General features: G+C 38.7%; 1 protein-coding gene and 1 pseudogene across 1 annotated transcript in view; one reads left to right on the top strand and one right to left on the bottom strand.

Annotated features, from left to right (window-relative positions):
• The window catches only part of LOC123860380 (cytochrome P450 4X1), a 41,325-nt gene extending 25,557 nt beyond the window's left edge, over nt 1-15,768 (top strand). Inside the window, 6 exon segments of the mRNA XM_064589197.1 lie at nt 6,706-6,812; nt 7,379-7,569; nt 10,562-10,695; nt 11,982-12,046; nt 14,611-14,693; nt 15,490-15,768. Of these exon segments, the coding sequence (XP_064445267.1) occupies nt 6,706-6,812; nt 7,379-7,569; nt 10,562-10,695; nt 11,982-12,046; nt 14,611-14,693; nt 15,490-15,658 (749 nt within the window). The 3' untranslated portion in view covers nt 15,659-15,768.
• Nucleotides 4,606-4,851, bottom strand: LOC123859641 (cytochrome c oxidase subunit NDUFA4-like; annotated as a pseudogene).
• Nucleotides 15,769-16,436: the final 668 nt, after the last annotated feature.

Here is a 16,436-nt window from a genome sequence, read left to right as displayed (position 1 = left end):
TGGAAGCAGATGATCCTTCTGATGTATCATCAGAAAGTCAGTAGTAACCTAACTCTATGTCACAGAGCTTGTGTCATTCTTCTCACTTCATTTCATCACAGCTATTTTATCATCTCACATCATCACAAGAAGCAGGGTGAGAGTATAGTACAATGAGTTATTTTGAGAAAGAGCAAGAGACCACATTCACAAAATTTTATTACAGCATATTTTTATAATTGTTTTATATCATTATTGTTGCTAATCTCTTACTGTGCCTAATTTATAAGTTAAACTTTATCATAAGTATGTGTGTATAAGAAAAGAACAGATTATATAGGGCTTGGTACTATCTGTGGCTTCAGGTATCCATTGGTGATCTTGGTACATATCCCTGCAGATAAGAGAGGATTACTGTATTTTATTCTTTCATCCTTTTTCCTATTTCTATTTGCTTTGTGGGTCTGTGTGTGTGTGTGTGCACACGCGTGCACGCACACGTATTAGTAGGTTTTTTCTTTTTTTATTGTGGTAAAATACCCATAACGTAAACTTTACCATCTTAACCATATTTTATTTTTTTAATTATTTTTTTATTTTTGTAAAGATTTTATTTATTTATTTGACAGACAGAGAGAGAGCACAAGCAGGCAGAGTAGCAGGGAGAGGGAAAAGGAGAAGCTGGCTCCCCACTAAGCAGAGAGCCCAATGTGGGCTCAATCCCAGGACCCTGGGATCATGACCTGAGCCAAAGGCAGATGTTTAACTGACTGAGCCACTCAGGTGCCCCAACCATATTTTAAATGTACAGTTCAGTGGTATTAAATACACTTACATTGTTGTGCAGCCATCACCATCCATCCCCATAAACCTATTTATCTTGTAAAGCTAAAATTCTATACCTATTAAACAGTAACTCCCTATTCTCCCCTCCCTTCAGTCCCTGGCAACCACCATTGTACTTTCTGTCTTTATGATTTGGGCTATTCTAAGTACCCTATAAATGGAAACTATGTGTATTTATCTTTTTGTCACTGGCTTATTTCACTTAGCATGTCCTCAAGGTTTATCCATGTTGTAGCATATGTCAGAATTTCCTACGTTTTTAAGACTGAAAATATTCCATCACATTTTGTTTATGCAATCATCCATCAATGGACATTTGGGTTGCTTCCATATTTTAGCTTTTGTGAATAATGCTGTTAGAAACATGGGTGTACAAATATCTCTTCAAGACTCTGCTTTCAATTCTTTTGAAGGTTTCCCCAGAAATGGAATTGCTGGATCATATGATAATTCTATTTTTTTTATTATTTGAGGAGCTGCCATATTGTTTTCCACAGCAGCTGTAGCATTTTGCATTCCTACCCATAGTGCACAAGGGGTTCTGATTTCTCCAGATTCTTACCAATAGCTGATGCAGGACTAGATCCCAGGACCCTGGGATCTGGGGTTTTAGATAGTAGCAATCCTAATAAGTCTGAGGGTTTTTTCTGGGGTTTTTGATAGTAGCAATCCTAATAAGTCTGAGGTGGTATCTCATTATAGTTTTGATTTGCATTTCCCTAACGATCAGTGATGTTGAACATCTTTTCTTTTCATGTGCTAATTGTCCATTCATATATCGTCTTTAGAAAAACGTCCACTTAAGATCTTTACCCATTTTTGAATCAGGTTGTTTTCTGGTACTGTGTTTTAGGAGTTCTCTATATATTCTGGATCTGAATCCCTTATCAGATAGATGATTTGCAAATATTTTCTCTCATTCTTTGGGTTGCCTTTTTACTCTATGGATACTGTTTTTAAATTTTTATGAAGTCTTATTGGTCTACCTTTTCTTGTGTTACCTGCGCCTTTCTTGTGTTACCTGGGTGTCAGTGCAAGAAATCCTTACTAAATCCAGTGGCTTTTAATCCTATTTTTCTTTCAAGAATTTTATTGTTCTAGGTCTTACAATTAGGTCCTTGACCTATTTTGAGTTAATTTTCAAATACGGTATAGGTAAGGTCTAATTTCACTCTTTTGCATGTAGATGTCCAGTTTTCCCAGCAACAATTTGTTGAAAAGACTGTCCCTTCCCCCCTTGAATGGTCTTAGTATCCTTGTCAAAAATTCTTTGACCATATATGTGAGAGTTTATTTCTGCGCTCTGTATGCCATTCATACATGGTATATGTCTGTCTTTATGCTGTTACCACCCTGTTTTTGATTACCATAGCTTTGTAGTAAATTTTGAAGTTAGGAAGAAGTGTGAGTCCTTCAGTTTTGTTCTTTTTCAAGATGGTTTTGAGTCTTTGTAGTCCCTTGAGATTCCATATGAATTTTAGGATGGATTTTTATATTTCTTATTGCTATGTGTTTTTAAGGTTATGAATTTTTTTTTGTTCATTGATTAAATATATCCTATGTATTTTGATTAGTAATGTTTTTATTATCATTATTTTTTCAGAAATGCTTTAATTTCTGTTTGTATATCCCTTTCACTCAAAAGGTGTTTAATAGAAGGTTTATAAATTTCTGGGTGAAAAGCTTTCTTATTTTTTTATTTTTAAAAATTTCTAATTTTGTTGTATTGCAATTAGAAAGCATTGTTTGTAGTATTTCCATTTTACAGAACTTACTAATGTTTTCTTTGGTCTAATATGTGATCACTTTTTATAAATTTTCCATGCACTCTTATGAAGAAGATAAATTCTCTATTATTAGGTATGGTGTCTGATAGTTTCCCCCATATGTTCTGCCTTATTATTTTGTTTGGATCTTCTATATCTTATTTTTGTCCATTTGACCTGTCCTGTACTGGGAGTAGTATGTTGAAGACTCCTATTATTAGTATGATCCTGCCTATCTTTCCTTGCATTTCCTATAGTTTTCTGCTTTAAATAGGTACTGCTGTGTTATTTGGTGTGTGTATATGCTCATAAGTATTATATCTTGTGGTATCATGACTTTAAGATTTTATTTTTAAGTAATCTCTACACTCAACGTGGGGCTCGAACTTATAACCCTGAGATCAAGAGTCACATGTTCCACCAACCCAGCCAGCCAAGTGCCCTGTGATATCCTGACTTTTAACATTAAAAACTGACCTTCTTGGAATGCCTAGGTGACTCAGTCAGTTAAGCATCTGCCTTCAGCTCAGGTCATGGTCACAGGGTCCTGGGATCCAGTCCTGCATCGGGCTCCTTGCTCAGCGGGGAGCCTGCTTCTCCCTCTGCCTGCCGTTCTGCCTGCTTGTGCTCTCTCTCTCTCTCTGACAAATAAATAAATAAAATATTTAAAAATAAATAAATAAATAAAAAATAAAAACTGGCTTTTAATTAGTTTTTTTTTAAGATTTTATTTATTTTTATTTGAGAGAGAGAGAATGAGAGAGAGGGAGTACATGAGAGGGGGGAGGGTCAGAGGGAGAAGCAGACTCCCTGCCGAGCAGGGAGCCCGATGCGGGACTCGATCCAGGGACTCCAGGATCATGACCTGAGCCGAAGGCAGTCGCTTAACCAACTGAGCCACCCAGGCGCCCTTTTAATGAGTTTTTGTTCAAATTCTACTTTGTTTGATATCAGGATTGCAACCCCAATTTTCTTATTATTTTCATTTGTCTCGTACATCCTTGTCCATCCCTTTATTTATAGACATTTTGAATTGCTTTGTTTTATGCGTTTTTCTTACATGCAGCACATAGTTCAGTTTTGCTTTATGAGTCCATTTGAAAATGTTTTTATTTTAGTAAACAAGTCATTCCCATTCTTATTTGTTGAAATGACTGATACGTTTGGACTCAACCCTGCACATTATTATGCTTTACTATGTGTATTGTATTATAGTTACTGTGTTTATTAGTTTCCTAAAGGCTTCCCTAACAAATAACTACTCACTGGTTCTGGGTGAACATGAATTTGGGGGGGACATTATTCAATTCAGTACACTGTGTTCCTTTCTCTATGTGGTATGTCTTCTTTGCTCTTTTAAAATATATCTTTTGATATTTAAGAAGGTTTATATTTTTTCTCTGGCTACCATAGTGTTTAGTCCTTCCATAAATCCTTAACTCCCCTTTCCCTTATTTAAACTTTTGCTACCTGGCTTGTCATTTTAACTGTAGTAAATATAGATAACATTTGCCATCTTAATCTTTTTAAAGTATACAGCTTAGTGCTATTAATTACATTCATGTTATTGTGCCATCACCACCACCATCCATCTCCAGAATCATTTCACCTTGCAAAATTGAAATTCCATACATATTAAATTATAATTCCTCTTTATACTCCTTTCTCTTGGAAACCACTATTCTACTTTCTGCCTCTACAAATTTGACTAGGTATTCTAGGTACCTTATATACATATATGAGGAATCCTATAGTATTTGTATTTTGTGACTGGTTATTTGACGGTTTGTCAGTTTTTAATAATATCCTTTGATTTTCATTTATTACCTATACAATTATTAATGATTGTTTTTTTCAAGCTTCAGATATTTATTAATCAGTGTAAACCCCAACACAATACACCAACATGATTTCATGCATTTAGAGGGGACATATTTCCTGGATAAGTAGAAAATTGTGAGGATGGCGTCTGGAAGGCCTTCATTCTGAGCAGCTTTATATTGAAACATTTCATTTAGAAGTCTGGATCTTCTTTCTTCAGTTTGCTGTAATCTAAATTCACTGAGCAGAACTTGTATTAACCATGGGAGCCCAGTTTGCTCCAAGATTCTGGATTATTCCTATCCCCACTGACATCTGGATTAAGCAATGCCAGGTGCAAGACATACAGTGCTGCTCCAGTACATCCCACTCCAACAAATATGAGGAGGAAGATCAAGCTCAGATGCTTCTTGGCCTGACTGAGGATCTGGCATAACATGGTTGCAGCAGAGGCCTCAGGTCCAGAGGGAGAAAAGATCAAACGTGCCAGTCTCCCAACAATTAGTGATTATTCTACTTTCCCCTTTCTCCCTCCCATCTCCTCCTATTTTTAGTTGAATTATTTTCACTTTTAGTGTTTATGCGATATCCTTCTGCCCATGTGCCAATCCTTATTTTAGTATGAGATCTAAAATTACATCTATGAAATGTGCACCTCAGTTCTTTAATGAAGTTTTCCTAGTTGGATGAAGCTCAACCACTCCAGATTCCTCAGGATGGGCTCATGAGCGTAGTATTTTCTGAGTTCATGCAAGTTTATACCTGTTTTTTGGTAGATTTGATACTTGTTTGAATGACAAATTTCCTGGATATAAAGGTAGGATAAAAGTACTTTACTGCTACTTTGTTTCCTTGAGTTTCTTGAAAATGCTCTAATCTTTTGCCCAACACAGGGCTTGAACTCACGACCCTGATATCAAGACCTGAGCTGAAATTGAGAGTCTGATGCTTAACTGACTGAGCCACCCAGGCACCCTGAAAATGCTCTAATCTTGTTTTGATTTCTTTATTGTTCTTGAGAAGTATGATGCTGCCTTAATTTTCGTCCCCTTAAAAGTCATTTGGTCTTTTTGTTTGGAGTCTCTGAGGATTTTCTTTTCTCTGTCTTCAATGTTGACTAGTTTTATTAGGGTATATTTGGTATTGGTTATTCTGTCCCAACTTTTCCAGGGATAAGGTGGGCCTCTTAATATGTACATTTAAATTTTGTCTCACTTCCACAGTTTTCTTGGATTATAGTTTTAGATATTCTGTTTCATATTTTTGTGGGGTTCTTTTTTAAGCCCCATCAGTTATACAGATGTTGGTGTTTCTTTGCCTGTCTTCCATTTCGTTTGATAACTTTTCCATGAAAATGAGATATTAGACTAAGAAAGAAAAGAATGATTGGCCACTTGCCCCTGCATTTGAAACCATCTTTATTATATTGCCTCCCTAGTTATATAAAGTCTATTTTAGCTATACTGTGTTTCTTTGGAACTTTGATCAAAGTTTGTCATTTGATGGGAGAACAAACATCCTCAAAAATTAAATCTATTTAAATACAATGTACCCAGTCTGAGATTAGGAAATTAGGTAAGATTTGAAGCTATTCATGGGCCATGGCTTGCTCTGTAATAATTTTTTTTTAATTTAAATTAAAAGTTTACTTATTACTTGTAAAGGCCATAAGGATCATTATTTTTTTCTAGTTCCTTTTTTAAAAATTTTTTTATTGTTATGTTAATCCCCATACATTACATCATTAGTTTTAGATGAAGTGTTCCATGATTCATTGTTTGTGCATAACACCCAGTGCTCCATGCAGAACGTGGCCTCCTCAATATCCATCACCAGGCTAACCCATCCTCCCACCCCCCTCCCCTCTAGAACCCTCAGTTTGTTTTTCAGAGTCCATCGTCTCTCATGGCTCATCTCCCCCTCTGATTCCCCCCCCTTCATTCTTCCCCTCCTGCTACCTTCTTCTTCTTCTTTTTTTTTTTCCTTGACATATATTGCATTATTTGTTTCAGAGGTGCAGATCTGAGATTCAACAGTCTTGCACAATTCACAGCGCTTACCAGAGCACATACCCTCCCCAGTGTCTATCACGCAGTCACCCCATCCTTCCCACCCCACCCCCTACTCCAGCAATCCTCAGTTTGTTTCCTGAGATTAAGAATTCCTCATATCAGTGAGGTCATATGATAGATGTCTTTCTCTGTTTGACTTACTTTGTTCTTGCTCTGTAATAATTTTACTTTGATTAACTTTGCTGTCACTTTGGTAATGGGGAATTGTTATTCTGTCCCAGAAAAGGTAATCCAGGATAGAAAGAAATTCCTCAAAGATGAGAAGAAGCATGGTAACACTCAGAAGCAGAAGTACCAGGATTTTCTGGATATTATCCTTTCTGCCCAGGTAAATCTTTCAAATGTCTGAGGCTGCTCATATATGTAGTTAATTGTGTGGGTAAATGGATGAGTGAGGAGGAGGGGAGACACGAGGAAAATTGATCAACTAAATTTAACAATACTTTTGAATTAATGGGTTGGCTCCATACAGTTTGAGGTAAAGATAGAAGTCTGTAATTCTGTCACTAGAGGGAGTCAGATAAGACTAAATTTTTTCCTAATTGGACAGAATTTGGTGATTATTGCAAAGATACATGGCAGTTTAGGGAAGCACAGGAAAATGGGTCATAGTGTAAGCTGGTAAAAGGAGGAGGAGGAGGTGCTGGGAAATCTGCAGGAATCTGGCAGGATGAATGAAGGAACTGTTTGCAAGTCCTGCTTTCCTTATCTAATGTTGGTTCTCCTTTATGCTCTGGTCAAAGTGTGGCTCCTACTATGTATTTGTTGAACTGAATTAAAATTAAAACTCTCATATGAAACTCTAATTTTTTCCCCTAAAGCCATTATCTTGACTGGGGCTATAGACATCTATAAACTGACATTGCATAAACATATCCCTACTATACCTTCCAGGCTGAAAATGGCAACAGCTTCTCAAATACTGACCTAAGGTCTGAGGTGAACACATTCATGTTGGCAGGGCATGACACCATGGCAGGGAGCATTTTCTGGCTCCTCTACTACCTGGCTCTGAACCCTGAGCATCAGGAGAGATGCCGGGAGGAGATCAGGGGCATCCTGGGGGACAGGTCTTCTATCACCTGGTAAGATCTGCATTCTTAAACATTTCATCTTTCTTCCTCTCCATGGCTTTTGCTTTATTTTCTCCTCTGGTACCTTGGTGACCATTGTGCTTCAAGATATGTGCCTGTAGAAACAGAACAGGCAGGCTACTATTCTGCTTTTTTTTCTAGACAGACCAAAATTATCCCTATATCTTTGCAAAAGAAGTTCACTCGTCCACAAGTTATCTGCTTCATTGTTTTTCTTAATCAGTGGTATGTAATGTCCCTTTTCTTTCTTTCACCTGGCTCAGTGCACTGGAAATGGGGACTTGATCCCTAGACTTGCACTGAGAGTTTGAATGGTAAGACTCAAGTGGGTCTCCTCTCTGAGACCCCAGCAAGCAGCCATATCATTTAAGCCCCCATTGTAGTCATTCCCTCCCATCTCCTTGTTCACTCCTCAGAACTGGCTTAGACTTTGAACATAGTACTAATATGATATACACTGTAGTTAAGTCTAGCGATTATGGATTGAGAACATTCTAAGTACTGAGGCACTTAAGAAATGTGCAAGATTTGGTGTGGATCCTGCCCTCAATGAGCTCACACCCTGGGACAGGAGACAGGCCTCCGTATGGATAATTGCCATATAACCTGGTAAGGGTAGCGAGAAAGAGATGTGCTAACTACTATAGAAACTCAGAAGACAGGCACCTAACCTGGTACAGGGGCTCAAGAGGACTTCTTGGGAGATCTGACACCCAAGCTGCCTCTTACAGGTTGGGTTAGCCAGGTGGAAAATGTCAACACCATTTTGCAAGATTTCGAGCTTATCTGGTTATTCAACAATGCCCAGGTTATGGATTTGCCCCTGAGACATGCTGTCTTAAAGAAAAACCAACATATGTCTCTGATTTAAACCACATTCTTCACCCTAGCTAGATATTTCACTTACCATTGTTTTGCTGGCCAAAGGGGCAAAGAGATAGAAATGCTAAGGGCTACTCAGCCCCAGGACTAAGGGGAATGCACCATATTTCAAATGCAAAGGTCAGCTCAGTTAGAACATTTGTAAGGGAAAATTTGGATTTGTATAGGTATGGTAGAGCTCCTACTTTTTATAAGGAAATAATAGTTATTTCTTACCATAAATTAAAGGTTTAATTTATATAGCACAAAATACAGTGTTGCTTAGTCATTTTTTATTCATTCATCAACATTAATTGAATATTTTAACCTGTTTAGGGTGGATATATATATACAATCCCAATATTGGCCTTTCTCATTCTTGTCTGGCTTATGTGAAATGTGAAAACAATAAAGAAATCTTTGCCAGGTGAGAAAACAAAGTCCAAAGGATCTGTTAACTACCATTTATTTTAATGAGAGAAATGAAAATAATTTTATAAAAAATAAAATATGTTTTTATTCCATCATATGGCCTTATACTCACATTTAATGAAATTTGTACGTAGCATGCTGAAAATTTATAATTCTTTTAGACAGATAATAAAACCACATTGCAAAGAGCAATTTCTGAAAAAACTGGCAAGTTGTTCAACACCTCCATTTGACTTGTCAGCCATTTCTGCATTGGGTTAAAATTCCTCTCTTCTTCTTGCACCAGGGCTAAGATGGACAACATTGTGTTTCTAAAATATGCAAAGTGCCAGGCTAAGCAGAATTACCCTTTTTATTCTGGGCTTGAGGAGAAAAGAGCACAAAATGAAAATTTCACACTACCAAATGGCCAGAGCCTGCATTCAAAATAAGTAATCAGAAAAGCAAACAGAAATACAATAAAGCAAATAGACTGAATATATGCAGTCATTTTGTGACTAGCTGACTGGCTAGGATGCAAAAAAAACCCTTTATTCCTCTCCCTCTGATATTTCACACTTGTATGGGGCAAGTTCTTTTCATCTCTGGGGTGAAATCTTGAGTGAATCTCATAGAGTTCCCATCCATTTAAGTCACAAGAGCAGTCTCATTTCAGTAATGAAACTGTCTGGTCCAGTGGAATAATAAAAAGTGCAAATTCATATCCACTTGGATCCTCTCCCTCCATCCCAGCTCAACATTTCTTTGGGTCTGGAAGCCAGTGGTGGGTGAGGGGGTTGTGGTTGGCTTCTTTTTACTGACCAGTTCCTCCCCAACCCAGTAGCTTCTGTTTCTGACCCTTCCATAAGTGGTCCCAGGAGGAAGCGAGGAGGAGAAAGGGGTTGGTACTATGATGATTTTGCTCTCTGAGCGTGGTGGTTATTCTGTGCTTCCTTTCACTCTCAATGGGTACATCTGTGAGTTTCTTGGAGATTCCCTCACTGGAGTTTTGCCATGGTGATTCATGGGGCAAGGGAATTCTTGTCCTCAGAATTCCTTTCAAGCTGGTTCTGAAGCTCTCCCTCTTGCCAGTTCATTGGCCCATAGGGCACACTCAAGCACTCCTGACTTGCTTGTCCCTGTGGTTCTCCCCCCAACTCCCTGTCTGTTCTGAATCACAGACTTTCCTCTCAGTCCTCCGTTCCCCAAACTCCAGGGGGCACATGCCAGATCATCTAAGTGACCCAAGAAGCCCCTCTTTGCCTAACATGGTTGGGGGGCCCTCCTCCATTCTCCACAGCATTCTAGCATTCCAACAACTCTCTTTAAAGGATCTTTTTTTTTCCCTCTCAAAACTCTTAAGCCCTCTCTCTTCAGTCCTTAGTCATTCCTTCTACATTCTTGATTTATATGGTAAGTGAAGAGTTGCAAAACTGGTTTCAGAAATCTCCCTAGCAAATCCTTTACTGGTAGATTAGCAGTTCACTTTATAATGAGGATATTTGGCACTTGTTTAGTTTCTCTTCCCCTGGAACCTCAGTTGATCCTGAGGCAGAAAGAGTCTCACATTCTGTTACATACACCAATTACAAAATAACTTTAACCTAGAGATGATAATTACCAGGAATAAACACCAAAGAGGAAAAACATCAATATTTACAAACTAGATATGGACACTGAGTTCCCTCCCCTCCTTCCCTTGTGCTCACAGGGACCAGGTGGGTGAGATGTCATACACCACAATGTGCATCAAGGAGTCACTCTGACTGGTGCCTCCAGTCCCATCTATTTCCAGAGAGCTCAGCAAGCCCATTACCTTCCCAGATGGACGCTCTCTGCCTGCAGGTCTTTGCATTCTTTTCTTAAGCAGTTCCTAGAGACCTGGGGATCCTGGCCACCACAGTGACAAAGACTGGCTTTTTTCTCAACTCTTAGAAGAGTCAAAAGACAAATCTAAGGAAGTCTGGCTTAGGGTTGGGTGCCTATTAAGAACTCAGTGGGTAACTCTTTGATCAGATATGGTTTCCAGACTTTCCCAAAAGCACGTAGCCATTTGTAGAGAAGCTCTGCCCAGAACCTGGGTGGCCAGAATCCCAATCCAAGGTTTCTTCATTTGCAGGACATTGTTTCTAAAATAATCCTTATTGGGCTTAGTTTGAGACTGAGGTGAGACTTCATGGGAGATGAGCATCATTATCTATATCTAGAAGACCCAAGGTAGGGTCTTTGGCTTCATCATCGTAATATCACTCTTGTAAGTATGCAGCACTTAATAGTTAACATAGAGCTTTCAAGCACATTATCTCATTTTCCCGCCCTTGAGATATGATCTTAACAGACACTTAGATGGTGCTTCTCAGTTTACAGAGCACTTTCAAATACTTGTGGTGTAGCCAAAAACCCACTGGAGACCCCAATGTGCAGATGAGCAGAACTAAAACTTGCATAGAGGCCCCACATCTGGAGCCCAGTGCTCTTCAGAGCACAGGTCTCTGAGCAGGGCAAGTAGGAAGCAGAAGGGTGTCACGTGAGAGACACTTCACTTGTTTGCTTCAGTGTTCTGTTAACTCTTGCCCTTGGAAACAAGCTGACAGGATAGCTTGTAGCAAATACCAACAGCCTGTCACTGTGACTTTGTTGACAGATCCAGAATTAATTTACCAGAATTTTTTATGGTAATCAAATAATCTTCAAAATCTCTCTCCTCGTCTATTTTTAATCCCCAAACCATGTGGATATTTGCCAAAATTTCCTCCCTTCCACTTATGAACAGAACCAATAGAAACTTGTCATTGGACCTGCATGATGGAATTGTGGTTCTGTTCTTCTGGACCCAAATTATTTCTGGTGGGTGCTGTATTGTCCATTAACAGATATCATTCTGACATGATACCAACAGCTCCTTAAGATAGAATCAGGTATTAAATAAGTCATTGCTTTGAAAACTAAGGTGTCACTCAAGCCTCATCTTCCAATGGGTCCTTGACCGCTGACATCAGCTACGGCATACAGAACTCTGCCAGGAGCTAGATCACTCCCTTCAAGAAGAAAATTCTTGTTGAAAAGTGCTGTAACAGTAGCCACACCTTGCTCTGTCTCCTGTAATCTCTTTTATTTCTTTCTTGTCACAGGAATTGCTGTGGTTCTCAGTATTTGGGGCCTTCACCGTAACCCTGCCATCTGAGAAAATCCAGAGGTATGACAGTCTTACATGTAAATACTTCAAGAAACGAATGCTGTGCAAATAACTTTGTTAGCACAATGTGGAAGTGGCAAATGACACAAAGCAAATAAAATAAACATAAAGACCAAAAATGTTCAACTTTTCTCCTAAAGGAAAACTGTCCCTTTCCCCTATTCCTACTTTATGTTTGCTTTGAATGAACAGATTGACATAATGCCACACAATCTCCTCCAAATTGCAATCTGTACGGCAGTCATTTACTAAGCGAGCTCCACCAAGCACTCACCCAGACATCTGCAGGAGTGTAGACTATCCATGTAGTCAGGCAGGCAACTCGAGCTCTCTTCTGCTGGATGGAACAATCAGAATTCTGGCATAAAACCAATGGCACACTCAAGTTGGGCTCTTTGAGGAGAGTTTCGTAAAGGAACTATTTACAAAGATTTGGTAGGGTTTAGAAAAGCAACATGGAGCTCAGAACCGTTGAAGGGCTTCCTGCCTCTGGGCCTGGTGGGGGAGAGGGTTACAAAGACTGGAAGAGATTGCTGTGCTGGGAAGGGTCCTGGGCCTTCAGTAGCGCAGTCAGCCTGAGGCAGCTTGGTAGGGTGAGGTCCAGGGAATAAATAACCCAAAAGCTCTCTCCATCCACCCTCCAGATCACCAGTCAATGTCTTTTATCAGTGTCCATCAATAAAATGACAACCTAAGTGTCCATCAATAAATGAATGGATAGGGAAAATGTGGTGGCTAGAATGGAATATTACACAGCCATAAAAAGGATGAGATCATGCCATTTGAGATAACATGGATGGACCTAGAGGGTATTATGCTAAATGAAATAAGTTAGACTGAAAAAGACAAATAATACTATATGATTCCACTCATAAGCTGAATCTAAAAAACAAACAAACAAACCAAGTGCATAAACAAACAAAAAGCAGAATTAGATCTATAAATACAGAGAACAAACTGTTGACAAATGTCCACCAATCAGTATCTTTTAACTACATGGATCCACTTCTTGGAGCCTAGAGCAGAGCAGGAAAGGGAGGACAGAGGATCTGGAGAGGCAAAAGAAGACACATAGCTAACCATAGTGCTTGATTCAATGTTCTTAAACTCTAAACACTCACAACACCCATAGATATTTCCTTTCACCTAAGTGGCTAAGGTTTAAGATCTCTTATGTATAACGGGAGGTGGACTGCATATCTCAGCAACAATTAATCACATGATCACTTTGGCTAGACTTCTAAGTGGGTGAATTCTTTTTTTTTAATGTTAAAATTAATTTTATTTGAGTATAGTTGACACGCAATGTTCCATTAGTTTCAGGATCAACTTGGTGATCTGACAAGTTGATACCTGATGCTATGCTCACCACAAGTGTAGCTACCATCTGTCTGTTACATCACTATAACAGTATTATTGACTATATTCCTTATGCTGTGCCTTTTACTTCTGTGACTTATTCATTCCATAACTGGAAGCCTGTATCTCCCTCTCCCCTTCACCCACTTTGTCCAACCCCCCACAACCATCAGTTTGTTCTCGGTATTTATAGGTCTAATTCTGCTTCTTGTTTGTTTATGCACTTGGTTTGCTTGTTTGTTTTTTTTTAGATTTGACTTATGATTGGAATCGTAGAGTATTTGTCCTTTTCAGTCTAACTTATTTCACTTAGCATAATACCCTCTAGGTGATCCATGTTTTCTCAAATGGCATGATCTCAACTTCTTTATGGCTGTGTAATATTCCATTTTATCCACCACATTTTCCTTATCCATTCATTTATTGATGGACACTTAGGTTGCTTCCATATCTTAGTTATTATAAGTAAATGCTGCAATAAACATAGGGATACATATATCTTTTCAAATTAGTGTTTTCGTTCTCTTTGGATAAATTAAGTGGGTGCGTTCTTACCTCCAAAGTGAAAATAATATCACTGGCCCTAGCATTTCTGCTTTCTCCATACTTAGTCTGGGTAGCATACTAGTCCATTGGGAGGCCAAACAAGGGCTGCAGATCTAGAATTGCCCCGTCCAGTGTGGTAGCTATCCGTCACAAGTGGTTATTGAGCACTTAAAATGTGGCTAGTCGGAAATGAGACGTGCTGGAAATGTAAAATACACACTGGAATTTGAGGACATAGTACAAAAATGTGAAATATTTCCTTAATAATTATTTATATTGAGTACATGTTGGAATGATAATATTTTCTGCAAAATAAATTCTATTATTAAAATTACTTTCACGTTTTAAAAATGTGACTGCCTGGGATGCCAAGGTGGCTCAGTCAGTTAAGTGTCAGGGTGCTGGGATCCAGTCCTGCATCAGACTCCCTTGCTCAGCGAGGAGCCTGCTTCTCCCTCTGCCTGCTGCTTGCCCCTGCTTGTGCTCTCTCTCTCTCTCTCTGACAAATAAATAAAATAAAATAACAAAAATGTGGCTACCAGAATGTTGAAATTACATATGTGGCTCATTGTATATATCCATTGACTAGTGCTAAGTAGGCTTAAGAAATGTGCTAATGGTGTTTTGGGGATGGTGGTGGGATTGCCCTGTCATTTTAGGTGTTTGACCCCTTGAGGTTCTCCCAGGAGAATTCTGATCAGAGACACCCCTACTCCTTCTTACCATTCTCAGCTGGACCAAGGTAAGGACAATTTGAAGTTGTTGAAAATGCACAGAAATGTTTACTTGGAAACAGCACTCTCCCTTTGGTAACTCAGCTCTATATATTCTTCCATGGAGCCCCATCATCTCACCAGATTATGAGGTAGATATTGGTACCTATTTGAGCCCCCTAAAAGACCAGTTAGTTTCGCAAAGGACAAAGTCCTTCTCTGTCACATCCTATACAGCCATGCCTCAAAAAGTTATCCTACGATGAAAACTTGCTCGTAAGCCATGCAGCCCACTCCCAATGCAGGAGAAATGATTCTTTTTTTTTTTCCCTTAGTTTCAGATTTATTGAGGTACAGTTGACATATGCAATTGTAAGATATTTAAAACATACATCATGGTGATTCGCTATCTGCATACATTGTGAAAGGGTTTTTCCCTCTCTAGTTAATTACCACATCCTCCACCTCACCATTTTCTCTCTTTGTGTATGCCTGAGGACATTTAAGTTCTACTTTATTAGCAAATTTCAGTTGCACAATGCAGTGTTACCAACTATAGTCACCATGTCTTACACTACATCCTCACAGGAGAAACAATTCTATAAGCAACTTCAAGTGCCACCTTCTTTAGGGACGGCATCACCTTACAGCCTCTCAGTTCATGTTCCTGCAGGGAATAATAGAAGTTCAAAAGTTTCCACGGCATTTACTGTGAAAATGCTGCTTTACCGTGAATAGTAGATTCATTATTCTAGCATCTTAACGAAAGAGTCAACAACAGCTCCATTTCCTCAGGTATCTCTTTCTTTCCCTTGGTGTCTGCAGGAACTGTATCGGGCAGCATTTTGCCATGATTGAGCTAAAGGTGGCCATTGCCTTGATTCTACTCCGCTTCAAGGTGGCTCCAGACCCCACCAGACCTCTCGTCTTCTTGTACCAGATTGTCCTCAAAGCCAAGAACGGGGTCCACTTGCACCTAAAGAAACTCTCCTAACGTTATAGCTCATGGTACAGCAATCCTTCCATCCATACTATATATATAGTTTTAAAGTTAAATTACAGCTACTGGGCCAAGAAAATGAAGAGGAATCAAAATATGGTGGGAGGGGTAGGGGTAGGTGGGATGGGGGTCTCTGTGTAACTGCACATTATCTAAAACCATTTCTAGGTGATATCCTGTGTCACCTAGATCTGTTTCTGTATGATTTGGGGAGATTTTCCAATCATTTCTGTTTGATTCTTGTTGCTATTAATGCTATATACCAAGAATTTTGTTAGGTGACTTCCATATATTTTTGTTGCTTTTTAAAATAGTTTTTGGAATTACACAAGTAATAGGTGCGTGTATGCTCACAGCAAAACATATCAACATTCGAAAGGCACGTAGAGTAAAAAGTAAAAATCCCACTTCAAAGACCGTACACCTCTCTGCCCTGACCAATCCTACTCATTTTCCGAAAAACAGAATGGTTTGGTGTTCATTCTTTCAGAACTTTTCCTATACATGTTATATATACATATGTTGGTATGTATGTTTGTATTCTTACAGATGGGATCATATCCATATTATTCCTGCTTTTTTTCACTTAATAAAAAATATATCTTATTCCTAATCATGGATTCATAATGTTCTATAATATGGATGTATTATAATTTATTGAACTATTTTCTTATTATTGGATATTTAAAATGTTTGCTTCTTGGCCATTTGTGTTTATTTTGTTGTTTGTGACTCATACATCATTTATGCTTCTTTTCCTATGGAGTTCTAT

Source organism: Mirounga angustirostris, unplaced genomic scaffold, assembly GCF_029215605.1.
Source record: "Mirounga angustirostris isolate CCGP_5_RB_7025 unplaced genomic scaffold, mMirAng1.0.hap1 SCAF_4, whole genome shotgun sequence".
Classification (NCBI taxonomy): Eukaryota; Metazoa; Chordata; class Mammalia; order Carnivora; family Phocidae; genus Mirounga; species Mirounga angustirostris.
The sequence above is the reverse complement of the archived record's forward strand: the minus strand, read 5'-3'. Positions and strand labels throughout refer to the sequence as shown.